At 40.9% G+C, this 27,448-nt stretch overlaps 1 protein-coding gene across 3 annotated transcripts; it reads right to left on the bottom strand.

Moving 5' to 3' along the window:
- Positions 1–10: 10 nt before the first annotated feature.
- SH2D1A (SH2 domain containing 1A) lies at positions 11–16,506 on the bottom strand. 3 transcript variants are annotated; one of them, XM_015626835.2, is made up of 5 exons: positions 16,407–16,495; positions 15,727–16,016; positions 3,350–3,413; positions 886–1,021; positions 11–528 (listed from the first exon to the last, which is right to left on the bottom strand). In XM_015626835.2, exons 2-5 carry the CDS (start codon positions 15,861–15,863, stop codon positions 488–490), a joined length of 378 nt encoding a protein of 125 aa, XP_015482321.1. In that variant the 5' UTR covers positions 15,864–16,016; positions 16,407–16,495; the 3' UTR covers positions 11–487. The 3 variants fall into 3 exon arrangements, with proteins under 3 accessions (XP_015482321.1, XP_015482319.1, XP_015482320.1); XM_015626833.2 differs by having other exon boundaries at positions 11–1,021; positions 16,407–16,506; XM_015626834.2 differs by lacking the exon at positions 16,407–16,495 and having other exon boundaries at positions 11–1,021; positions 15,727–16,037.
- Positions 16,507–27,448: the final 10,942 nt, after the last annotated feature.

Here is a 27,448-nt window from a genome sequence, read left to right as displayed (position 1 = left end):
ACGCAGCCCATCCAAGGCAAGGACACTTTAATGCAAACAATTCTCCTAAGGTTATAAAAGGGCATTTGCCCAATTCTGCATAATGCCAACCAGAACAAAGCAAAGCAGGATCCAAAGTTAAGCAATGTAAAATTAATAACTAATTATTAATTAAGAATGATCTTGAAGGGAAAAATATTTTTACTTGACAGTACAAAGGGAGAAAAAAAACATAAAAGATTTATCAGTTCATGTTTTTTTATCCTCTCTTGGGAAAAACCAAAACAAAACCAAAAAATATCCCACTCTAAGTTCAAAGCATTCTGAAACTTAAACTTCTACATCTTGAGCAATAAATTCTATGAAATACACATTTCTGCAAATGTTTAAAAGAAAACTCACAGAGTTGTATTTGTTATCATATAAATCATATAAATCATTTTGTTTTAAAGCATGGATTAGAGGAGATTCTGGAAGATGTGGTTGTGTCACACTTGGGGAGACATCCTCATGATGGCTGCAGGTGGAAGTCATAGCCTTCATTCCTCCCTAAGAGAAATAATCACAAATATATGAACAGAGGAACACTCAGAAAATGGACAGTCCAGAAGACTCATACCTCCATGAGTGAGGGTGATGGTGAGGGAAGGCAGCTAACACTGCTGCAGCACTCAGGAACACATATTCAAAATCCATTTTCTTATCACATTGACAGGCCCTATCTGTAAAGAGCACCTGAGTGACAGCATTTCAAATCACACAATATCAAAGTTAGGACACATTTTTGGCAATGTCATTCTGCTGGCTAGTTCAGGTCAAATATACAAATAAGTCTAAGACCTCCATCCCTGCCACCATGGAGGGGTCTGCTCAGCTGCAGCCAAGGTGTCCTCCCCCCACCAGTACCTGGGGAGTTGCTGGCTTTCATGTGGTTGACAACTGGGTTCTGCAGGGGTGTTACAATGCCTTGGTTGGGTTTCTGGAAGGCCGAAATGAGGTTGTGCACTTTCCGAAAGAGCCGCCGGTGGACCCCCGGTGCTGTCTGCAAAGCCGAAGGGGGAGAGGTGAGAAGGGGTACTGGATACCCAGCAGCTGTTCTGGCACACAGGCCTCATCCTCAGAAATGCACACAGCTCCCAGGGAAGGAGCCAGCCATGGATGTGAACCGCCTGATGTGCCAGTTCAAGGTGAGTCAGTGAGCTGCATTGCTCTCTGCTTTCCCCGGGGCATCCCAGCCTTCCTACACTGAGCAGTTTCCAGCAGCAAGGCGAGAGAAAGTTGAAGAGGGACAATTTCTGAATCACTAGAAGAGAAACCCACACTAATTACTCACACTCACCTGCCACACTGATTAGGCAGACTTACAAGTGACCCTTTGCTATTTCTGACCCTGATTTATTCCAGCCAGTGATTTAACCTCCTTACCAATAACTTCTTAGCCTGTATCAGTAGGATAGTTCTATCCTAGAAACACCAATGAGAAAACTTAGAGAGTGACCTGGGCTTACCACAGAGAGGGAGTCCTCACACCACTAAATTGCAGCAAGGACACAGTCTCTTTGCAAACCCTACTTAGAGCATTCAGTACTCGCTTGTGTGTTCATTGGGTATTCCTGTCTACTTCTTGTACAAAGACAGCAGCCAAATGTTATCTTATTTATTAAAAGTGGGAGTCTTTCTATCTCTCTACATTAGCAACTTTTCAAACAGTACAAAATGAAAATACGTGTGCTTTTAATCAAAAATCCGGTGTTTGTGTTAAATCCTTCAGGGTGTTCTCATAAGAACTCTTCACCAAAGTCAAAGAAGGACAAGCATGGGTCCTGTCATCATAGTCCAACTCAAGGGACACTGCTCTCACAGCAGCTGTGAGCTAAATCCAGCCTCCCTGGCATCTTCACACGGGTTGGGATTTCACCAGCACTGCTTCAAATACCCTGCCTCATCCTTGAAAGATGGGTGTGACCTGACTTTACTCAGAGACTAACCAGCCACAGGGAAGGAAGCAGAAGCAGGAAAGGACCAGATGCACCTGGAGTCTGTTTTGGCCTTGGAGGCACACTCTGTGGGGATAAGTTGGACCTAGGCTGCTACATCTAACAGCTGAGGCCAGCGTGGTCTTTGCAACATTTACTTAAAAGTTTCTGCTCCTTAAGGGAAGGGTTGGTATCGTGGATCTGTAGCTAGGATCTTCTCCTTCAGTGAATGCACAGAGAAGCCTGGGCCTTCAGCACACCTATGGTGTGAAACTCACATAAGGCTTGCCTAAAATACAGCCAGGGAAAGCCCAAAAGCCACACATGGAACATCAGTGCAGGTCACAGGCCAGACATTGTAGCAGGACTATATAACATCAGAAAAACCTCACTGCAGATGGTGATGTCACCTGGAGCTAAAGTATGCTGCAGCCTCAGTCAGGGAATTACCCTCCACAGGACATCCCTGGTGTCCTGGAATCCTTTCACAGATGCCAGTGCTTGCCCTGTCACCCTCATACTGCCCTGAAAAACTTCAGTCTTGGGCACGACAAATCCTAGCCCTTACATCAACCACCAATGTCTTACAGAAAGAGTTAGTGGGCACTACTCCCAAGGGTCACACGGATAATTACCTACTCCACAGTAGTGTCAGTCATTTCTACCCCCTAATCTGTTAGGAGCAACCCCAAGAATCAGTTTTGTCTTCCAGAATAGCATCTAATATAGTAATGGCCAAGGAATTATGCCTATCTAGAAACCACAGAATATTTGAAATAAGTGTTCATTAACATGCAAACAGAAATCTAATTATGAATTAATACACATACTACATCCAAAGGAAAAAATCATTAAATAAACAGAGATTAACATCCCAATTTCATCAACCTAAATGTTGTCTGTATTACAAGTAATGTTTTTCTGCACCCAAATTACCAGTTTCTTTCAGATGGGGCAAAATATATTTTGTATCAAGTTTAGGCTACCCTATATATTTTTCACTTATGATTAATTAATCTGGATTAATGAATTAAAACACAGTACACTGAAAATTATTTCTTTAATATTCTGACATTGATGGTACATAGGATAGAAGGAAACAGATTGTGCTTGTCAAATTATAAACCACAATATTTTTGCCATTTAAAATGATGCAAAATGATGCACTATTGCATTATGCAACAGCTGTAATGAAACAGGGAATTAATTTATGAGTTCTAGACTGTCAGAGGTGGCACCAAGACATCTTATAGATGGATGCACTCTAGATCGATTACCATCAATAAAAATCAGACAAGGCAGAAACATGCATAATTTGAATATATTTCATTAAATCTATAATCTATATGAGACAGGATGTAGAAATTTTCAGAAGGGAAATGAGAAATACACACCTCAGCACTCCAGGACCCAGTTTCTGTCTGGGACACTCTGTAGGTATAAACATAACCCTGATGCCTGTGGGGAAAAAGAAACAAAATAAAAAAAAAAATTAAAAAAATTTTAAAAAAATAAAAATAAAAATAATAAAAAATAAAAACCTCAGGCATTTATCATTAATTTCTCCTGATACTTTTTCACAAGAACTACACTGTTATGTGAGAGTCAGCTCATCTGCTCGCTTTTTCTTAAAAATAAATTCGCTTCTAAAGACTCTAGGTAGCTAAAAAACCCACTGGCCAGATGCAGTGATAAACATACTGGGGTTTTTTGGGATGAGAGGGATTGGTCTGACTCAGATCTAGTTTAGCAGTATTCAGTTATTTTAGGTTAAATGGTGGTTTCATTTCAATGGGTTTCATTCCCTTTTCAGAACTTTTATTATTTTTTTTCAGTGACATCCTTTCACTGACACACACCAGAAACTCTTTCCCTGCAAAAAGAAAAGGTATATTTTTGACAGGTAGCATTAATGTTCTGTGACTCATTTAAACGCAGATGTTAACAGAAGCGATGTCATTACTGTAATTTATTTGGAAAGCTATACCCACAAAAAGGAGTTAAATCAATTACTCTTTGCTTCGTCCATAGGTTCCCAACTTTTAAATACTGATAAAAGAGACAGGTAAGAGTATGGAATCATCCTTCTTTTAAAATCAGAGTCTTTGGGGAATAAGGAGCCATAGACTAAAACACAAGGCACAACTCGTGCCAAAGTCACTCTTGCTTCTCTCACAAACCCAACTCAGTGAATGATTTACATGTTAGATTACTACTCTAATATCCAAAAATTTACCTCCAAATCAATTAATAGCGGGTCCATGGGTACAACATTAGTTTAGTATTGATATGCAGACAAAACCTCCCAACTAGTTAGAGAGTGTATGTCTATTATGATTACAACACCGGGCAACATGGGGAGTAAGCCTCTCAAGAATGTGTGCAAAATCCACAAAGCTCTTGCCCTCTTTTATCTACAAAAGTCTTACATATTCAGGTAATCATGTACTATGACCATACATATGCATTTCCTAACCCCACCTAGCCCCACTTCATATTAAAATGAGCTCCAAGTCCTGCACCTGCATAGTTCTTTCTAATTGAGTTGGTGGGTCATGAAATGGGTCAGTAACCTTTTAAGATGATGCCAGGAACCTCTTCCTCATGTTAAACATCATCTTTTTCTTGTTGGCAGGCTCTCTAATCCTTTGGCTGTAATCCAAGCCTCCCTATCCTGGTTCTGGCTGGTTTCTGGGCCCAGGTACAGTTGTGGTATCTTCATCTTCACAATGGCTCATCTTTCTTGCCTCCTTCTATAAACACAACTAAGTCAAGCAAATAATATGTTGCCTTAGCTTGATTAGGACCATCTAATAATTATTAATCCTTCACATAGTTTCAACTACCCCTCTTAATCAAAATATATTGCCTCTGCCTTGCTAGCTACATTCTTAGCTTCTAAGTTCTTTTAACCCTTTGATTCAGTATCACATAAGAAAGATTGTATTGCATTCAAGCAGCATTTGGACTGTGCTCTCAGGCACATGGTGTGATTCTTGGGGCATCCTGCACTGTGCCAGGAGTTGGACTTAATGATCCCGATGGATCCCTTCTAACTCAGCATGTTCTATGATTCTATGCTTCTATTTCACACTACATAGATTTACATGAATACACAGCAGGATTTTAGGGACCATTCTCTATTTGACCATCACTTCTTACTCCTAAGAAAGCAGAAATATACTGTATTTCTTTCCAGTTATGCATAGCATTATAGCTGTTACTACAAAATATGAGAAACCATCAGTGACACAGATGTCATATGATTGAAGTTACTTATGATCTGTGTCATGGCTTCTGGAAAATTTCCTGTTTAAAAGCCATTACAGCATCCTTTGCAAAGTGGTGTCTGGTACGATTTGCCCAAGCAGGAAGTTGTTAAGAGCCGGCACTCTGCTACAACCCCTCAAAGTGGGAGCAAAATGCCTGTGGTGATTTGTGAGTTCTGCCCCCACCACTCGACTCCCACTGTGATCAGACACAGAGGTGAAGGACACAAAGCCATTCTCTCCCATCTGGGCTGCTGCAGGGACAAGCTCACTGTGCACAGCTGAGACACTGCCATCCTCTCCTCAAGTATGGGAATGTGCCTGATACTGCCCCACAATCCCACCACAACTTCATCCACTTCTTCATGTCCACCAAGACAGCCTTTTCCCCAGACTTCCTATATGCCACCAGAAAGACATGAAAAGCAGCTGGCCATGCTGACTTCATGGAAACCCAAGGAGGAAAACTGCCATCACTGCTTTTCCTCTCTTTTTTCCCCAGCAAGCTGCAGTTCATCAGGGATTTGGACCGTGGGAAGAGATGTGAACAACCTGTTGCAGCTGCAGGAGGAGGGAAGAATATGGAATTGCTTTCCTGTCATGGCACCATGATCAGTGGTGTTTGAGGCCACAGCTCAAACCCAGTTGGTTAAAAGCACATTTCTTTAAGCCACTAGATTATATATGTTCTTGTTCAGGGAATCCACTGTCTACCTTTAGGGCCCTCAGACAGCCTTGTACCATCATGTTCTTTCTTAAAGACTGAGAGCTGTGCCTGTGTCATCAGCTTTTCATGATAACATGATGTTCACATAAATCTTTTTTTTAAAAACCACAAGCAGCTTTGCTGTACCTAAGTATGTAGAACACCAGCTAATACATGGTTACTGAAATGAGGATTTCACATGACATTATGTACTGGGAAATACCAGAGAGGTCCTGGCATTTTGTTCCATCTTTCTAAAGTGGGTATTTAACCTTCTCCGCAGTGATTTTTTTTTCAAGTCTCAAAACCATCAGAATCAGTATCTATACATCTAAAACTCATTCTCTTGCCTTCTGTTTTCAATACTACACTGTGAATAAGGGTATGAACAACCTAGTTTTGAGGGTGGCATCCCTGCCCATGTCAGGGCAAGATGGAACTAGATGATTAGATTAACTGGATGAATTAGAGGGTGTTTAAAGTCCCTTTCAACCCAAACCATTTTATGATTCTATGATTCTACTACCCTGGCTTGGTTCTTGGTTTTCCCAAAAGAAATGCTTTTTCCAACTCCCTCAGTCCCTTTAAAATCTGATTTTTCCACAAACAGCACAGTTGTCTGGAAAGCTGCCATTTATTGTTTCTTTCAATGTTTTCTCTATATAAGAGATTGCATGAGTTGAAGAGGTTGAGGGGCTGTGGTACTGTTCTCACCCTGAGCTGTCTGTTGGCTCTCAGCACTCTGCCAAACAGGTTTACTAAACAGAATGAATTGAAAAATAGTGGTCAGATAAAATAATATTCAGTATTGAAGTATGGTGAGATACAAGACAGGCAGCTATCCTGCATTTTTCAGAAAATTACACTGTAAAATATTTCAGCTGAGCACAGGGAAAGCACAAAGGATAGTTCAGATTAAAAGCCCGTGAGGTTCTGAAAAAGGAACAAGAATTTGAGAATATGGATGCTTTGAGAACAGTGTGGAGAATCGGAGGAGAATGACATTGCTATCACAGCCTCGTGAGGGACAAGTGAGAGCTCTCCACTCTCCTGGCAAATGTTCATTGAGAAGGAAAGACTGAAAGGTCTAACAGATTTTACTGTGCTTAAGTTGAAAAACATAACATTATCATCTATTATTGGCACTGAAGCCACCAGGAAAGCAAGACACTGTGTAAATGGGAGATGATCTGGACTTCCACGTCTGCCTCTTCAAAGGCAAAGCACAAAGGAAGGAAGAAGAGGATGAACAGCTAGGTCTTCCCATTCAGCTATTTTCCATTGGGACCTTGGTCCCCACAAAATGAATTACAGCTTTTCTGATAAGCACTCTCCCAATGAATGTGATCTTATCAAAACTTTCTGTCGTGCAGCAGGAAATTACTTCATTACCACTTCAAAGAGTTTTTTACCTTCCATTTACAAGTTATATGATTTTGGGCCAAGTTTACTGCTACATGGGAAAAAGCCTCCCACGAGAAAGGTTTTTATGATTTAATCTACCTAACATGAACTAAGATCAATGCGGGCTGAAGGAAGATCAAGGTGATTTTCTTAAAAGAAAAATTAACTATACAAATTAAAATTGAGATTGTAGAGGACATTACCTTCCAAAGAGTAAAGCATGTAAAACTGGGCAAAAGCAGGCAAAAAGGTTCATTTACTGAAGCTTGAGTGTCAGGAAATGGGAAATTCCCCAGCTAACATGAGAGGACAGCTCAATTGTCTACATTTTACTCTCTTTAGGGCAGCAAAAAAGCTCCTGGAGAGACACAATGTTCCTATATGCAGTCTGATCTCAGTATGTGGTGTACCAGCACATCTTGGAGGACGACCAGTTCATGAAACCCAGGTAAAAATTCACTGAAGGGCTCCCCCATCCTTTCACCTGTCCCAAGGACAGACAGGCTCACTCACAACAGCAAAGCTCAAGGGACAGGAGCAATCATGAATAAACATCTTGATGAATGAAGCTCTATAAATTTTTGATCATAGGCAAAAAATGCAGAAATGCTGGTGAGGGGAGGCAGAAAAGAGTTGTTGCTGTAAGGACAATACCAGATACCACTTATGAAAAAGTGCTTTTGGTCATTAATGACATTTTTATGACATTTCATTTTTTTTTTTTGTCCCCATAGGGAAGGACATGTTATACCAGCTGGGAACTGCACTAACACAGTCTCGATTTCAATACTTTCCCTTGGAAAACTTTGTCAAAGGAACACCTAGGAAAAGCTGTTGTTACAGGAACCACTTTATATTATAGGCTTTTTTCTTTTCTTTATAGCCAGATAAGTCCTCCCAAAGAGTTACCAAGGCATAGTTCACAGATGACATACTGAAACACCATCTGTCTACCTGTCCTCTTCATTCCTCCTTTTCAGCTGTGATCAGACCTGTTAAAGCCGCATTTACTTTAACAGGTGAATGATTACAATCTTCTGCACCATTAAAACAGCCCGAGGACATTAGATGCATGCTGCAGATTAAAATTAATGATGACATTTCAGCTGCATGGTATACTTTAAAATCATTTCCAAATATTTTGCATCTCAGTTGAGGAATTGTATTTAACAAATTTTTATTCATTTTTGAGCCAAATTGAACAAATTAAAAGGGAGAAGGAGAGACAAGGGAAAGTCATGTTGGCAATAAATTACATCAACTTTTTCTTATGTATATATCTTTCTCTTCAGATGTCATTGCATTATGTCAATCAGCTCTTCTTGCCTGGCACATTTACAACCTGACCTTACCTTGGAATTTCACTTTACAACATAGTTTAAGAACCAGACCATGGTGTAGCCTACAAACAGTGGTTCTGATCATTATACTGCCCAGAGCCAGTTTCTTATAACTTTGCCACATTTCTTCATTTCAGACTAAAATTTAATTTCTTAGGTGTTTGCTTCAGCCTTATTTAGGGATGGACAATGCAGAAGGGAACATGTTAGGCAAAACAGTGTTTTTTCCCATATTAAAAAAAAATAATCTTCTAATTGTCAGAGAAGGTGGTGCCTAGTTTTCAGAGTAAGACATGAACTTTGTTTGAAACAATGTATATCTCTTTCGCTCTCTGAAAGCAGTAGTGGCTCTCTAGGCTGCAAGAGAGGCACTCTCTAAAGGCTGTTAGCAGCTGTAGCATCACCATGCCTGGGCTGGTTGTACCATGGGCACACAGCCAAGCAGTGTCCGCAATCTCAAATGTATGTGTGTTGCCTAGCCTAGATTAGTGAGATAAAAACCAGAAGGTAATTTAGTAATTGGGCATTTTGGACAAGAAGTTAGGGATTACATGGGATGGATGTGGAAGGAAAGAAAAGGGGGCAAATATCTATACAAGCTGGGCAAAGAAAGAGAAATGAACATTGAACACCTGACAGAAAGACTAAATGAGTAAGGAAGGGGATATACAGAGGTAAAGGATGAGGGGGCTTGGTCTGGGAGCAGCACAAAATGCTGAAACAACCAGGAACAGAAGATGGATGTTTTGGAAGCCAAAGTTGTATGAAACAAGGAAACAGACCTCAGCAATGCAAGCAAAGTCAGCAAGCTGTGCAGAATAACACTGGGCAGCCTCAGAATCCCTTCCCATCTGCCTTACACTGGGAACACAAAGCTGGGGGGTACTGGAGATCTGGACCTCCTGTGTCACCTTTCTCCCCTGTGAAACAGAGTTAAACTCTTCATCTCTCAAGCAGAGATAGTGCTTAGAAACCACTTAATGCTAAGGAGATGAGTATCACACTGCTCTGGAGAGGATCCCTGCTGTGAAGCTCAAGGGGACTCCATGCTTTTGGAGTAGATGTCAATGGCATGGACCAGATGAGCACAAGCAGGTTGGAGCCACTTCTGCCCTCTCAGAGGTGTTTGTCGTAGGTGCACATCAGCTCCTGAATGCCCAGAGGGCCCAAACTCGGGCAGTTTCCTGGTGGGCAGCCCTAGACAGGGAATGTGGGTGATGGCATGGGCACAACAGGAGCTACAGAGGTGGCAGATGGCTGCCACAAAGCCAAAATTCGTGAATTTAGGGGAATACACAGCAGTGCCATGGAGCCTTTAAGGTTCTCCTCATTCTCTCCGGGAATTTGTATTTTCTGATAAACAGTCTGGTTCCCTCCTTATTTAGGTCTCAGCTAAGTACAACAACTTAGAAATTACCACCCATCGGCTAACTCAAGCTGAAGAAATAGCATTCACATTGAGATCATGTGCAAGACAAGCCCCATGTCTGCAAGAGTGAATAAAATAGGTTAAACTGGTGTTTACATCTGAAAAGCCCAACAGAAGGACTGTAGCTTAATTCACAGCAGCAGAATTAACACTTCTGTCACTGATTTCTGTCACTGATTCCTTCATCAACACTTCTTGTGGGAAAAATTTACCCCCAAATATGACATCAGTAACACATATTAACTTGATGTAATGTTGTAGTATTATAAAGAAAATACATTATCTTGATCTTCTCTTCTGAAATTATTAAAAGCTTAAAAGAGAAAGTTATGTCTTGTGAAATAGTTCTGAATTTATGCAGAGATTTCTGTAGAAGTTTTTCAGTATTGTCACCACTTCAACACTCCTAATCATCTGAAGAAAAGCTGCTGATTTACCTAAAGAGCAAGTCTGTAGCCTTTCTGAGCAGGGTTTGTGTCAGTCTGGTAGAAGGAGATTCCAGCCAAAAGCCATACTTCAAAGAGGAATTTCTTCAAATTCAGAAATAAAGTATGAATTTCTTTAAATCTGAGATGCTAAGTGGAAGGATATTACCTTATGGCAGGCCATTAACACTAAGCTTCATCACTTCCATGATTCAGGCTGTCTACCTTTCCAAGAAAAGTCATTGGAATAAGTGAAGGTCATTAACCAAGTTAGTTATGCTCAGCAAAGACAACACTCACTCTTGTTAGCAGGCACCTGAAATACCTCAGTAAAATTTATCTTTGTGCTATAGAACACTTTTTTCAAAGCTGAAAACAATGTGTGATATTTGCAACAGCAACATTGAATTGAGGGCCTTCTTCTTCTGTTTTAAATTACATTTTAAATTATGATTATTATGTGCAGTGTTATTAAAAATGCAATTATTCTGCCATTTCTATCAAAAATAATATGTAGGAAACAAAGGAAATGCTAAGCTGAAGCTTGCTTGTGATCCTGTATTACACTTTTGTACCGTGCAGATACAGATGTATCTGCTGCATCAGAAACTTTCGGCACATTGCCTTGAACTTGTGCACCGTGGTTACAGTGACAGAAAAAATAGTACACATAAAATCTGACAGGACTGCAGCCTATCCCAGTTGCCATTACTTTTGCTTCAAGAGCTCTAAACAGCTTTCAATTCCAGCTTTTGATTATTCTCCACAATTTTAATGCAGCACAGTACACGAACGGCTGGTTTCAAACAAATCATCTGAACGTACAATTTGACAAGCACGTCGTGTTTGTCTTACTTAAAGCTCTGAAACAACTACTAACATTCTCAGTATTTTCAAGTATATGAATTTTAAAACCCAAACTACAAATGCTTTATCTTTGCCAATTCAGGCATGAGCTGCTTGTTTCTGCATGTGTGCTCATATATCTGTAAAGGAACACAGGGCTTGTGGAACTCTCAGGCATTTTATTTATACATTTTTCAGGCATGGTTTAAGAGGCTGTTCCTCAAAGTAGTCACCGTGTGTCCCGTGTCCCCGGTTGACTTCATTAGGAGCTGTGAGCACAAAGCATTTCTGAGTGTGCTAAAAATGTCAAACGGGGCATTGAGCAAAGAGGAAACCAGACCAGTAAAGAAAGCTCCCTGGAACAATGAGGTTTGATATTAAAACCCTGGTGTACTGTGTGTAGTATCTAACTTGCTTATGGGTAAAACATGTATGTTTTATAAAGCCTATGCATTTCTTCTATACCAGTTTTCAGCAAAAATCTTGCTTTTCAATGCAACTCCAAAAATTTCCAGGAAAAGATTGTGTACCTTTGTTGACATATTAACAACATCCTTAAAGTATATATTATCAATTCGATAACTATATTCATACAATGAAAACCTGGGTGCATCTGGTATTAAAATCTTTGCCAAAATCTGAAAGCAGCACCTCTGTTTGCAAGAGCCCCAGAGCACACAATTGCAAATCAAAACCTTACTACTCTCCCATGCATAGTTTAATTGTGGTCTTAAAATATTTTTGAAAGTGGGTCCTTTGTGCTTTGCCACAGTCACACCAAGAAAATATTCATTATCTCTTTGAAGGCTTTCAGGCACACCATGTGCATATCCCAGCTTCAGAAAGTGGAAAGTGGCATTCAAGGGAGATAAATCAGTAGCTCAGGAGAAACAAAGAGAGAAAGCAGAGTTTTCTAGATGAATGCTCCAACAGGGTCCTGCCTGCTGCAGTTACCCACCTCTATAGGTCAGGTTTTATGCTACTACCTGTCTCTTTTATGCTTGCCCTGTAAAATCAGTGTCAGTCACGAGGGATTCATGAAGTCTTTGACTCTTCTCCTTTCTAAAGGTCAGGGCTCAGCTTTTTAATTGGAAAAGCAAAAGGTGAATGAGCCTGACCATGAACACTGCAGTCCTTATTGTGTGCCTTAAGAGGCTCAAAGCCTGTCAAAATATGTCAGGGCTTTTTGGAGGTGCTTGAGAGGGAGGATGTAGTGGTGATTGTGGCATTACAAATTTATGCAGTTTCTTGGGAAAAGGAGACATTGTTTGAGCAAAAGCAATGCAATGAAATCACAGGACTTGACAATTACAGTACCTGGAGCTGGAAGTGCAGAGCAGCCACTAATGTGAATTCAAGCAGATGATACCACTGTCACCCAAATATATGCTTAATTGCTCTTTTGATAAATATTTCTTTTCTCTTCATGAGAACTGTGCCATGTAATTCCCCTCTGATGGGAAAAGAAACATAAGAAGGGTTGGAACTGGAAAGCTGCAGGGCTTTATGTTTATTTTGATTTGTTTTACTTCCCCAGGGAAGTGGAGGGAGAGGGGAAAGAAGACAGACTGAACATGTCTTGATTTGGAAAATTAGACTATTTTTCTCTTTTTTTTTATTCTAAGGGCAATAGAAACACTACCAGCAGTATAAAACAGATACATTCCCTTTAGAAATTCTCATTGGAAACCTGCAAAATATTTTGCTTAGCTCTGATACTTATTGCAGTATATCTAATGGCTGACCAGCTGTATTTCCCATGTTTCAGAGATCACTTCATTTCTTCTAGCAAATTCATCTTTCATCTGAACTTCACGTATCTATATATTCCTATAGTGATCTTCAGCATGGATTCTGAACCAAAATGTAAATTGATTAATAACTTTGTTATTCCTAAAAATGTTCATGATTAATTTAGAATGAAGTATTTTTAAAAAGCAGAGAATTACTTATTCCATCTTTAATTTTCTCTTTCTTACAGAGTGAATACAGCAACTGCATATTTCCCTCAGTTTTTATCAGAGCTCCCCTACACATGCATGTTTGTCACCTGTTCCATCTCTGCCCATGATGTTCAGACTGGAATTTGGGCAGGTTATGTCCATTGGCTTCTTTTGCCAAAGCTAGACTTAGCTTACTGGAATACATATCTCCATCTCTCATGCCTTCCTTTCCTGCTTCTCAAGACTCTCCACTAAAGTGCTCTGCTTTGGCTAACTTTGCCTGTCAAGGCACTTCTCCAGTTTAAAGCCCACATTTCTTCAGTGGGCTATAAACATGTCATTGTCACCTCAGTGTGGGATCCTCCCCTGATATGAAAAATGTCTCAGTTATTGTGTGATATGCTGTTTACCATATCTGCTATTTGTTACATAATTAATTTAATTGAATATTAAGAAGTATTGGAACGAAGGCTTAATTCTACCATTCTTCAGCCACCTTTCTTTCTGTATCAGTTCATATTCATCATAACATTTTTCATTTAAATTTTATCCAGATTTATCCAAGATTCTATTGCAAATTTCCTGTATAGAAAAACTATTAAGGATCTATGTTCTGTAAGAAGACAGCATAACATTCACCATTATCTTTTTTTTAATCTTTTTTTTTTCTTTTTTTTTTCTGTTACCCTTTTGTTTTTATCATATATATGTTTGAATGCAACATACCTGAAGGCATGAATGGCCCATAATTTCTGGAAGCAATGTGGTCTGTTTCTTACTGAAGTATCTTTTCTTCCAAAGATTGAGGAGCTTGACAGTTAGAAATGCTTTAACTTCTTCCTATTTTCATTTTTCATATTTTATTTAATTTTATTCATTCTTTCAAAGAGCATAAATTACTACTAATATACAAAAAATCCCAACTGATTGTGTGCAACTGAAAGACCTTGTTACGTACCTACATCCTGATTTAGACTGATGGTGGACCTATTCTAGTATTGTCTATCTTATTCAGCATTGTAACACTCTTCCTGACCCTTTCTCTAATGTCTTAGTGTTTCACCTGCACTGAATGACTTCTGAGTATAAGGCTGATATATCCCCATTTCCTCTGATAGTTATTTTAAAAAGATTCTGCTTTTATTGCCTATTCCCATCACAGGAATCATAGCACTCTTTATCTCTTGCTATGTCTATTCCATTTTCATTTACCTCAAAATGCTTCTTATTTCCCATTTTTCAGCTTGCTGTTAAGGTATTTGTTGGCAGGAGCACCTAACTTGGTTCACCTGATTTCATGAGAGAAGAAAAAATACATCCTCTGCCACAAAAATTTTTCCCTGAGAAGAGGATAGTGTATTTTTGGATTGTCTATAACCTTCTTGCGTGTCTCCATTTACTGGTCTATAACAGGAAGATAATGATGCTCACCGAGGGCTTAATTACATATTGTCAGAAATGTATTCAAGGGATTTGGGGAAAACCTGTCTTGGGACCCTTCTTCTTCTTGTGTTTTTTTGCCAGGTACCTGAATTCCCTGTTAGCTAATTTCATGCTGGACCTAAAAGGGTTTTCTCTAGTGCTCCTTCTCCTACTGAAGTAAGGCATAAGTGTCATCTTTGTTCTTCTGATGCAATGGTAGTGTCACCAGGACTTCCATGAATTTTGCCAACAGTAGGGTAATTAAATTTCCCCATTAAAATGAGGTCCTATGAACATAAAGACCCCCAGCTCTCCCAGGGGAACCTTTACCCTCTCTCTGACAGACCATCCCATCAGATCTCTCCCTTTTCATCCTATTTGATGAAACATTATTGCCTAGTTTGTTACCATCAATATTTCATGTGCATTACAGGTAGTTTGCTCACAGCCTCATGGCTCGTGGGACTGAGAGCAACCTGAACAAAGGCACATTCTGGATGGCAGCACTTGGTGCCACTTTTCCCAATGACAAGGTCATGGGGATGCTGCTGAGCACACCCATGAGCACACTAGAGAAGCAGGAGGGCACAGGCAGAAAGCAAGAGGGTTATCCAGCACAAAGAGGCAGTACACACCATCCTGAGCCAAGTAGCCTGGCACTTCTCCACGGCACCTTACTTATCCTTCCCATGTGCCTGCCTGCTTTCTCTTTATGGCTTTTTGCCTGTAGGAAGCATGGGCTCTGCAAGGCAAAACCTGCTCCTCTTTTGCTTTGCAAGGGACCCCACAGCATTTATTGCACCCTTCTGTCTTTAAGTCAAGGTGAAGGAGCCAAAATTCTCACTCACGTAAGCAGATGGTAACATTAGAACACATTTTCTTACGGGGATATCCCATATTGTGGAGGACAACGTTGGAAACCAGCTGCCACCCGGCCAGCCCCTGCCAGCCCCGCATTTCCCCCGCCGCCCTGGCTCCCGCACTCACAGCACGCAGAGGCAGTAGACCCCCGGGATGCTCTCGCTGTCCCGCAGCAGGTAGCTGCCGTCCGTGCCCGCCGCCAGCAGCAGCTTCTCCCCGGCCTCTCGGGTGATGGCCCCGTGGTAGACGGGCACTGTGTCCATGCCAGGGCCGCCTCCTGCTGCAGCCGCTCTCCCTGTGCTTGGCGCTTCCTCCGACTGTGCCTCAGCCGTGCGCTCCCTCAGCCTCCCCGTCTTGGTGGCAGATGTAAACAGGATGTGTTCGCACCCCTGAAGCCTCTGCACGGGGTGAGAGCACTGAGGGAAGAGTGAGGAACGAACACAGAATTTTTGTGGGTATTTTTTTCCTTTGCCCCTTTCTGTTCTCCTTTTACGTAGGCTATAACACCCTGGCACGGTCACAGCTCTCCTGCAGGGGTGTCATGTCACATCCACCCGCGGCCATGCGGCCCCCGCTCAGCAGGGATGGGGCTGATGGCCGGGGGGACAATGGCTGGGACAGGGAGCGCAGGACCAGGGCACTGCTGTCAGCGGCTGTGCCAGGCACTTCTCTCTTCTGGTGTTAACTCAACGGAATTACCATCCCGAGCAGGGATTATTTTTTAACCTCTTGTTTTTAAAATCCCCAGGTATGAAATTAGAGGACGTGAGCTGACCTCACTGTCACTGTCCCACCAGACCACTCACCTCAGGCTGCAGGTGCGAGCACAGCCCCTGCTCCACGCCAGCTGCTCCAGTGCCCACAGACAGCAGCCCCAGCTGATTCACCTCAGAAGGGAGAGTTTTCAAAGCCTTTGGTGCTGTTTCATCACTGTTGATATCGGGGTGGTCATTACTCCCACTTGGAGGCAGGCAACAGCCTTGGCACACGCAAAGAGACCGCCCACATTTTCCTGGATGCCGCTGCTGCCACTGCTGCCTTCATCTGGGGCATGAGCTGGCATCCAAAATCCAGAGCCATGTCTGAAAGAGCCATTTCTCTTCACCTGCTGTGTCTGACGACATTTTCTCAGTATACTTGTCAGTTGAATGTTCCCACATGCACATGCAGGTCTGTTTGCAAACAAGCTCTCAATGTGCTCTATACCCCCACAGATATTTCCACCCCACAGATAAATCCACCCATGGAAAAGCTAAGCATGCTTCCCTGCAGTTATGGCCACCAGGTTGGCTCCACGAGGCTGCAGCAAGCTTAGGGCTAAATTGATCCCTAGCATGAGGCTGCCATCCTCCCTTAAAGAGCCATATTCCCACACCTGTGTGCATGAGCAAGAAGTCAGTAAAATATAGCAATAAGTATGGGTTGTGGTTATGATTGACTGCTTTTAAATTGAGTTTACTAGCACGACAAAGCAGGATGAAATAATCTCATCCAGGTACTCACAGATGCTGTGTCCTTGTTGAAGTTAAGGGTAGGTGAAAAAAATAGCTTTTAAATACACACAATTCAGGAAAAGAAATTAAATTTTAAAATTGTAAAAATAATGGCTACTCTGTTTAAGTTTCAGTCAATCAAAGTGTTTTCTCTCAACCATTTCACAGTGCATGTCTTTACATTTTGATCTTCAATATAGTTTTTCCTTGGAAATATTTTTTTTCAAATTAACTTTAGTTTTTCCTTTGGAGGGATAGGCATTTCTGATCAGGGTAGCTCATGCATGGGGCACTGCACAAAGTCGCTGATGGCAAAGCTACAGCGCTTGGAGGCCAAGAGCCTCTTTCCCCACAGGGAGACCCTGGCAAGTGACTGCGCCCTTGGCTGGCACTGAGATGCTGAGAAAGCTGCAGAAACCTCAGCTGAAGAGAGACTGAAAACTCCCACCACCAAGTTTATGGCCTTTCTATCTCATTATGCAGGTATTCATTACCCCCTTTAGGTGAACCTGGGGACTCAGACATCCTGCTTGTTTTTTTAAACCAGTTGTTAAAGTATTTGCACATAAAGTAGCTGCTGCCTAGTGCAAATCTGATTAATGTGGATGGCAACAAGCTGTAAAACTGCTGCCTATTTCTCCTCATTTGGGTGCTCTTGGGGATTTCATCCAACTTTCCCATTTCTTAGCCTATTCTCAATATTAATAGCTGATTCCAGAAAAAGTATGTGTGTAATTAGCTGGAGAGGAAAACCAGCCAGAATCATTTAATTCTGCAGTTTTCATTGTCCCACTGATCAGATTTCAACTAAAGAAAATCATAAAACTTTCCACTGTGAGACCCTTTCCTAATGTGGAATCACCACATTACCCAGGCCAACCTACATTCTCCAGCACTTGGATGAAGAAACATCTATTACTGTAAAACAGCTGTAAACACAAAACTTCACTCATCTGGTTAAGAAATCCATACAACTCCAGCTATTGACCTCAACCCCAGGCTTCCATACAAATCCCTTTATAGCCCCACTGACTAGGGGAATTGCAGCTTTTAAGAAATCATAGAAATGCTGGTTTTGGGAACAAGGGACAGTAACACAGAGGCACCAGTCAAGGACTGAAATGGTCCATGCCTTAAACATCATTATGAAACAGTTTTGCCCATTACAGCAAAAACCTGTATAAAGACACTACAAGCACAGAAGCCCACCCCTCCTTGAAGATGCCTGACTGGAACTTTGGACCTTGAGTTAAGCCGTGTAGATAAAATGGAGGGGACACTATTGTTCAATAATCTCAGGCTGAGGGAGAAGAATGCATCCACAAGAAATCCAAACCCAGCAGCTGCGCTAAGGATCATCTCTGTCTGGTTTGGGGTGTGGGAGACCACAGCCTACAGAGGCCAGCTTTACACAGACCCCCCCCAACCAAGGGTAGGGGCACAATTTTTTTTGTGCATGGTGTAACCTCTGGTCAGAGGCACTGAACATCCATCCTCCTTTACACAAATAGGCCCAGCTATGGAATCCCCAACCCCACAGGCCACATGCATGGGACATCTACATGGGAGGCAGCTGCAGGGTTGTCATAATTCATCAAAGACCCTCAAAGACCCCCAGACTCATTGCTGAGGCCTTGCACCACAGCATTGTATGTGATGCAAAGTGATGCAACAGATCTAGAGCCTGCTGGAAGAGACTAACAAACTGCCCCACTCCCTGGGGGAGGTACCTGGGCATTCCCGCCTGGCCTGAGCATATATTATTCCATTGGATTCTGTGGTTTTTGGGGGACCCTCACCACCAAGAAGACTAACTGGAGAGGATCAAAGGAACATCGTTGGGATCCAGGGAGTGGTGATATTTTCTTTATTCTGTCTCTGTCACTCTCTTTCTGTCCCTCCCCCCATCTCTTTTCTATTTCTTTCTCTTCCTTTCTCTTGCTCTCTCATTCTCTCATACTTACTATTAAATAAAATCCATACAATTGACTTTGGCATATGGTCTCATTTGCACCTTAATTCAGGCAGAGGCTTTTCTAATAACTGTAAAAACTAGACCAGAGAGCACCAAACAGGATAAACTAAACCAAAGGACATAGGAGCTTCCTGGGCTGAGAAAAGAGAAACCATGACATGCTAACATAGCTCTGTACCACACTAGTGAGGCTGGAGGAATGTCCCCAAACAAGCCATCTTCACTGCAGTTTGGCATCCAGTCAGATGCATACTGACTGCTCTGGATTTCATCCATTTAATCTTGTGGATCTAAAGCATTGTTTGCCATCCTATTTCACACTGCTGCATCTATGCCGTGGAGCTGAGATGCCAAAATGAAGCAGCAGGCTTGGTAGCATAGGAAAGTGAGAGAGAATTGAGGGTCAAAGGGATGCTGCTCTCATTGGGATTATGTACCCATCCTCTTCCACGGAAAATGGTGATTTCTTTAAGCACCCAAGCACTGCCCTGTAGGACACTGCACACTTGTCTTGTTTTGTTTGGAGACTATTCAGCATATTTTGGACACCACTGTTTTGTGCCTTCCCTAAATCAGTCCAGCTAGCAATTCCTGCAGTATGCTCTAAAAAATACATGAAGGAAAGGAAGTACTTAAGAGTGCTCTGAAATATTTGGTCATGAAAAACAGGCATAGACAGACTTCATAGACCTCTTGGGTCATCAAGTCTACTTCTCTGCTATCTTAGCCAAACACATCATTCAGAAACTCATTTAAGTCCATCTTAAAAGTAGTTTGGGATTTGTTGTTGTTTTTTCCACTGTTCTCACTGGAAAGCAATTTCAGAACATTGCTATTCTGTTGTTTGGAAACCTGCTTCCAGTTCCTATCCTAAATTTATTCATGACCAATTTATGCTCATTTGTTCTTGTGCCAATGTTGTCCTTCAGTTTAAATAGATGTTTTCTCTTCCTAGAGCTTATGCCCCTGCGGTATTTATAGTGGCTTCCCTCAGCATTCATTTTGCCAAATTCCTCTGCACTGCAGGCTCTCCCTTTTTCCATGGTCACTCTAATCATCTTTTTCCACAGTTTCCCAAAAGTGAAGAGAATCATTTGTGAATAGTGTGCACTATCCTGGCTGATTTCAAACACTTGCCTCATACACCATTACAGGTGTTTCATTACCCTGGTGAAAATACCTAGATTTGTATCTGTATTTTCCCTTCCTTAGTGTTTTCTTACCTATGAGCATGGTATAGTAGAAACCTGACTAACAAAACCCAGATGCACAAACTGGCAGTCAAATGCTTCTGAATTTTGTCTAATTTATCCTATTCTCAAGGTCACTCAGTTCTTCCTAAATGAGAGTGTTATTCATCTCTGCAGTGACAGTGCCTCCCTCCCTTATGCCACTGGTAAATTCCATTAGCATACACTTATTTTTTTATGGGATCATCATTAATTAAAAATGTTAAATATTACTAGACCCAAGACTGATGTCTGAGAAGCCTTACTACCTTCCCTCAGTACTGATCTCCTCCTACCCTCACATTCTTACTCACTTTTTGATTTCTGTCTTTATCTCCCCTTTTAGGTAATAATTTCCCACATGGCACTGTACCAAATGCTGTACTTAAGTTTAGATAATCAGCTGTAAGCACTTCCTTTGTCTAAAAAATCAATTATGATGACATTTCAGGTGCCGGAACTTGTAGAAGTACTTGAGAAGTGGCAGTAGGGAGAGAGAAAATGAAATTATCTGAAGTTTTTTTAACGCCTTTTGAAAGATTTGGGCTGATTTTCATTTTCAGATGAGCTGCTTCATTCATCCCTAGCAATGACATTTTCATACATTGTTGAATTTTATAACAATTCTGAATATTGTAACATTAATGCAAGACTATCATTAAAATTCTCAGTTATTGTTATTTGACTGGAAATAAGAATGACCTTCAAGACCTTTATGAAATTAATGCTACTGCAGAACTGTTATAGAAAGGCCTTGTATAAAGGGCTATAAAGCAAGACAAAAAGCAAACTACCTGCATTAGTAGCATTGCTGATACAACAGGGTTATCAAAAATGCCATGCCTGTAGAAGTACTGAAAAAGCACCTTCAAAACCAGGAGCTTTTGTAAAGTTTTGGACAAAATATCTAGCTGATAAAATGCCACATTAAAACACAGCTAACATTAAATACTATTTTCACTATTTCATGTCACTTTCATTTTTAGTGTAATCTGAAAAAATATCCAGAATGGTATAGAATAGTATCTGCAGAGAGATATTTGCTATTCCCATAACAAAATAATGCTGAGATTCAGAAAAACATTGGTTATTTTAGAGTATCTGCAGAGTCACCATTATCATGTTTCCTTTTTGAGCTGAAATGAAAGAGATTGAGAAAAGCAGTCTACAATTAGCAAATGTGTGATTAGCTGCAAGGTTCTGGGCATCAATGCAGAAGGAGAAGACAAAGAACTTGTGGCTTAAAATTCACAAATAAGCATGTATTTATACAGTCTCCATGTTAGTCATCATATTCTATACGTGTAGCTTGGGAAAAAGAGGGCAGAAATGAAAGCTGATTATAATAAATAGAGTTTGGATATAGGTTTTGATTCCAGGTTTATATTCTGGGACACAAACATCATTCATATTAAGAAAGGCCATCCTGTGTTTAGCCTGGAGCAAAGGAGGATGCCCTCTTGCCCTCTACAACTCCCCAAAAGGAGGGTGATGGAAGGTGAGGTCTCTTCTCCCAGGTAACAAATGACAGGACAAGAGGAAAGGCCTCAAGCTGCACTGGGGAAGATCTAAATTTGATATTAGGAAAAGTTTTTTTCATGGAAAGGATGGTCAAGCATTGGAACAGACTGCCCAGGGAAGTGGCACCATCCCTGGAAGTGTTCAAAAAATGTGCAGACATGGCACTTGAGGACGTGATTTAAAACCGTGAACATGGTAGTTGGTCAGGGTGGTTGTAGATCCACGCCTTTTCCCCCTTTAAATCAAATGTATAGCCTAAGGAAAAACTTTACCTCAGAATATTCAGTCCTCAAGATGCACATTAGCTACTATGAGAATTTCCTTATGGTGCTGGGAACTTGAGAAAATAAACTTTCTCATCACCTGGAAATTAAGTGTTTGGTGCCATCAATCAGAACTCATTGTGGAGAAGAATCAAGAATTCAAAAGGTTGTGGACCTTTATGAATGAAACTCATCAACAATTGTCTTCTGAGCACAGGTAGATGCCCAAAATGCCATAAATGATGACATTTCACTGAATTTTAACAGTATTATTTCCTCTGCGTAGCCTCCCTGCTTACCTGCACAGTTGTTTTGAATGTTTTGTGAGTGAGATAACACTAAAATTGAAAGCTACGTCATATAGGTGAAATTCATATTAAAATCATCTGTGTTTTAATGTGGTTTCTTTTGCCAGTTAATATTTAGTGTATCTTCCTTCTGCAGAAGCAGTGCAAGAGCGGGCTATTTTGCAGGTGCATGTGCATTGCCAAGCAGAGATGCTGTTTCTGATAGTATCGACGTAAGAAAATCTACTCAGAAGCTTGAATCTTTTTAGTTTTTGCTATTACACTTTCAACAACTCTTTCCTGTAAAATTCGGCAATGTGCAGGCAGTCATCAGTATTAGGCACCCAGCTGCTTTGAAGCCCAGGAGCTCCATGTCTTTATGATTTAGCTGAACCAACTTCAAAGTTGTCAGGGCTAAATCACACCAGGGTACTCTCAGGGCAAAGCAAATGTCCACGCGGGATCTCTTCCTGGATCCGTTCCTGTGCAAGCAAGTCAGCAGTTGAATATTCAGCTTTAGAAACCAGATTTCCACACCACACACACACAGAAGCTCAAGTTGATTTGCTGACATCACATGAGTTTCTAATGGATATTTATCTGAATTACAACAGCACCATGCAATTAGGCATAAATAAAGGCCTTTCTTCTGGAGGGGAGGAAAGTTTATCAATTCTGAACCATATGCAATTGCGTGTCTAATCTCTGCCTGCAATTATTTCAAATGTAGATCCAGATGATAGCATTTATATTCATTCTGAGATTCATTGAGTTTGAGGCCAGAAGGGATCATTATACCATCTGGCCTGACCTCCTGGATGCCACAGACCATTACATTTTCCCAATTACCTCTATATCAAGCCCTGTAACATGTGTTTGACTAAAGCATAACTATTTTTGACTAAAGCTTATCTCCCAGTAAGGCACCTAGTCTTGATTTGGGGCCATCAAGAGGAGAGAATCCACCACTTTGTGAGTATTTTGTTCCAATGGCTAAGCACGCTCACCATTAAAAATATAGGTCATGTTTCCAGTTCAAATGTGTCTGGCTCCAGATTCCATCCACTGGATCTCATTACACTTTTCAAAGCTAAGCCAAAATTATCTTTGACACCCATTATTTTTTTCCCTAAGTGTGTTTATTCCCTGGAGTCAAGTCGCCTCTCAAGTGTTTTGTTTGTTTTTTTCCTAATAAGCTTTGGTGAACTCTGAAAAATCACAGGGCAAAGTTGTTTTTGTAGTCCTTCTGTGTACTTTTATTTTGTTTTACTTGGTATCTATTTCAACAGTGCCCAGATCTCATGGTGCCAACGATGCACACAAGGAGCACAGGAGTCTCTGCCACCCTGGCAGCACATCCTGACCTGCTTTCCTGTTAGGAAGTCTATATTATATCATACCATATCATATATCATATCATATCATATCATACCATCTCATATATCATATCATATCATACCATATAATATATCATATCATATCGTATCATATCATATCATATCTCATTTATAATTAAGTTTCTCCTTCCCAGTACCCAGCTGTAGGGTGATGCAAATGACACTCTGCTGAAGGTTCATAAATACAGAATTCAGAATGTACCAGTTGATCCCAATGGGAGCAGTTTATTGTATAATCCAGGTTTCTTTTATGATGGTTCTCACCTCCTCATCGCATACTATCAATTTGTGGTGATGCACAAACAGCTTCCCCTGAAACCAAACATTGCTCATGGCAAAATAAAAATGTGGTCTGTGCACATTTCTGTATCCAGCTAAAGTTCCTAGCATTTTGTGATTCCAATCATAAGTCTACCTGTAACAGCATAAAGGGAAAATATATGGATGGGAGGTGTTAAGATTTAGGTTGTTTATTAACCAAGATTAAACTAACTGTTTGAACAGATAGTTCAGTACAGCCCAGGAGGTATTCCCTTATTGGACTGTGATTTTTCATTTCATGAGTTGTTCAAAAGCTATTGTGGTGATATTCTATTGGTTTCAGCACAGAGAAATACACACACATACTTGCACTGATTATTTTATGTAGACACCAAACATGCCCTCATTGCATGCTTGCTTCACACACCAGGTTGTCACCAAATCAGACACAACCTCAATAAGGAGAAAAAAATACCATACTCTGGTTATAATGATAGTTCTTGTAAAGTTTTGTCTTAGTATTTTGGGAACAGCTTGCTTTTCTGGCCTACATCACAGACTTCAGCAATAAGAAACATTTTATTTCTGTACAAAAAACCCCAAACCAAAAAACACCGAACTAACGTGTTCATGTATACACATACACACACGTGGAGCTTATGCATTTTAAAAATGCTATGCGTATTAAATTTCTTTTCTTTTTTCTGGCAGATGCTGTAAAATTCCCTCATTAAATGTTATCTTTTTCTCACTGACAAAAGACTACAATAGAGTTATTTTGCTTCAGCCCAAGCCAGAAATCTTGCACTGGACTCAGTGTCAGGCAATACTATCTGCTCATAACCTATACAAATACTAAGATGACAGTAGTTCAAATCCTGTTCTGATTGAAATCAACAGCAGAGCTGCCCTGCTTGTAATGAGAGCATGAGCAGTGAAACTTGTCTTGACAGACAACAGGAAACATGGGGTTTTTCGGAGAGCAGCAATCTTTAGGCAAGGGCTACCCAGCATTAGAGCACAGATTAGCAGAACACTGCAGATCTGGTATCCCCAAGCAAGGCATTGAAAGTCTGTGAGTGGACTAAGCCCAGGTCCTTTTAATTTCACTATTGATTACAGACTCAAATACACTGAAAGAAAAGAGCAAAAGAAATTGAGCTGGCCAAGACACCAACATTTACATGGCCATAGGAGACTCTTACTCCTTATATCACTGACACAGCTCTGTGCATTTAAGGCCATTCCCTGAGGCAGATGAGGGTTTTTCAAAGGTTAGAAGCTAAGCAGATGAAGTCTGGGTGATGCAGAGGATCCACATAACTTTGGGTCACTGCTTTCCATCTGTAACAGATGGGTCCCCTCTGAGAGCCAGCAGGCTCATGCAAGAGCCTGCAGGAAGCCATTCCCCTTGGCTGGCATGCCTTGGCAGCCCTGTTGGTTGGGAAGCCTTGTCCCAGGCATGGCTGACCCCTCCATGTAAGAGGCAAGGTGAGCCAGAAGGACAAGATGAGGAAGAGTGCATGGGATACAAACCTGTCAGAGTTCAAGAAGCATTTCGACCACACTCTCAAACACATGGTGTGATTTTTGGGGCTGTCCCCCACAAAGCCAGGAATTGGACTTGTGATCTTTGTGGGTCCCTTCGAACTCATGATATTCTATGATTCTGTGTTGGCTTACTACTGTATTTTAAGATAAATAAAACTGTGTCAGGCACAAAGACACACAGTCTTCAAGGCTGAAAGGGAAGCCTCGCCTTTGCCTCCCTTGATATGTCTCTTGGTCCATGGGTAATAAAATCTGAGATGGCAAAGGCAAGTGGGGAGCAGAAAAAGCGAAAAGCACCAAAAATGTCATACTTCCTCATGTCAAAGGGGAAGTTTTATTTGGAGCTGAAACTTGCTGCTTGACTTGGCATAACACATCCATGAAAGGTTGGTATCAGGGCTGTGTAGGTGGGTCCCAAGTCCCAGCCTTGGTAGAGACCCACCCTGAGGCTGCTGCCCTTGCGGGACTGGCTCCTTACAAGCAACTATAAAGTATTTTGAGTACTTGAGCCATGTTTTATTTGTATGTAGTCAACATGGCTGTCATGGGGATGGTGTCTAAATACCCTGATGGTGTTTGGGACAGCATTTTCATCCTGACCTCCCTGCCTGGTGAGACCATATTCCCCTCTTCCTGGGACCTTAAATCTGCAGGTACTGACAGTCATTTTGCTGGGGGAACTGTCACCTAAAATATCAGTGAAAACCCTCACTTCTACTGGTACAAGGAAAATGTGTATGAAAAAATGAGAGACTAGATTGGTTAGATACCTTTTTTTTTTTTCTTTGCATAGTGCTTATCACAAATCCCCTCACAGCAAAAAACATTAGCTGTGTTGGAACATTTTGCACTCAGGCTTTCCAACCTGTAGTTCAAAAAATGTAAACATCAGGCCATTAAGATTTAATAGCTTTTTATATTCTCTGTGGAAGCTTTTACTATGAACTATTCATAAGCATGCTCAGGGTTGTCCAAAAAAAACATTAGGGCTTTGCATACAGAGGAATGGATGTGCTCAGGAACATCTTCAAGTACCAGGTTCCAATGACCTGCCCTCAGAGAGACTCCAGCCCTCCAAAGAGAGCCCAGCCCACTGGTCTGGGGCAATGCAATGGCAATGGGACACTCAGGGACCACACTGGTGCCAGCTGAGGAAACTGTGCCAGCCACGTGGGCACATCATTCTGTGGTAATAAATGTAGGTGTTTGACTTCAATTTCCTGCTCTTGTTTGACAGATAGAACAGGCAGAAATCTCTGACCTGAATTATTTTCCTACCTCAGAGAGCTTCTCACCAAATATTAAGGAGTTTTCCCCCACACAGATTGTATTGCAAACTTTAAAGTAAAATACAATTTTGATTTTAGTTTCATTTAGTTTGTTTTTACATAAATACTTGTCTTCCTGTATTGTTGAAACACTTTCTTTACTATTCTTCCTGCAATATTTTCACCTAAAATTTGTAAGACACAATAGAATAAACCTGTCAGACTTTAGGGTGTTTTATTTTCATAACTTCTCTAAAATTTCCTCTGTTTTTACAAAAATTTCAGCAAAGTAAACTTAACTTTTATATTCTATGATAACATGTGCATACTTTAACTGAAAAACTACTGATAAAATACTGAGTAAAAAAAGGAAAAACCAATAAAAGGTCAGAAATTAGAGAATTCTAGATAGCATATTGTACTAGTTTGAAATCAAACCAGTGAGAGATCGCAAGTCAGAATTATAATTTAATAGGAAAATGATAAAAAGAATAAATGCAATGATATCAAAAACACTGACAGAGTCAGAATACAGCCTGGAACCCTGTTAGGGTGATGGTAGTCGTCCAGATGAGGTGGTCTTGTTGAAGCGTGATCCTCTGG

This window comes from Parus major, chromosome 4A (genome assembly GCF_001522545.3).
Source record: "Parus major isolate Abel chromosome 4A, Parus_major1.1, whole genome shotgun sequence".
Classification (NCBI taxonomy): Eukaryota; Metazoa; Chordata; class Aves; order Passeriformes; family Paridae; genus Parus; species Parus major.
The sequence above is the reverse complement of the archived record's forward strand: the minus strand, read 5'-3'. Positions and strand labels throughout refer to the sequence as shown.

Coding starts and splice junctions, on each gene's coding strand:
- SH2D1A (XM_015626833.2), bottom strand. CDS start 15,863: ATGGACACAGTGCCCGTCTACCACGGGGCCATCACCCGAGAGGCCGGG. Junction 3,414..15,726: donor GTCTACTGCCTCTGCGTGCT/GTGAGTGCGGGA, acceptor TTTTCCCCACAG/GCATCAGGGTTATGTTTATA. Junction 1,022..3,349: donor CTGGGTCCTGGAGTGCTGAG/GTGTGTATTTCT, acceptor TCGGCTTTGCAG/ACAGCACCGGGGGTCCACCG.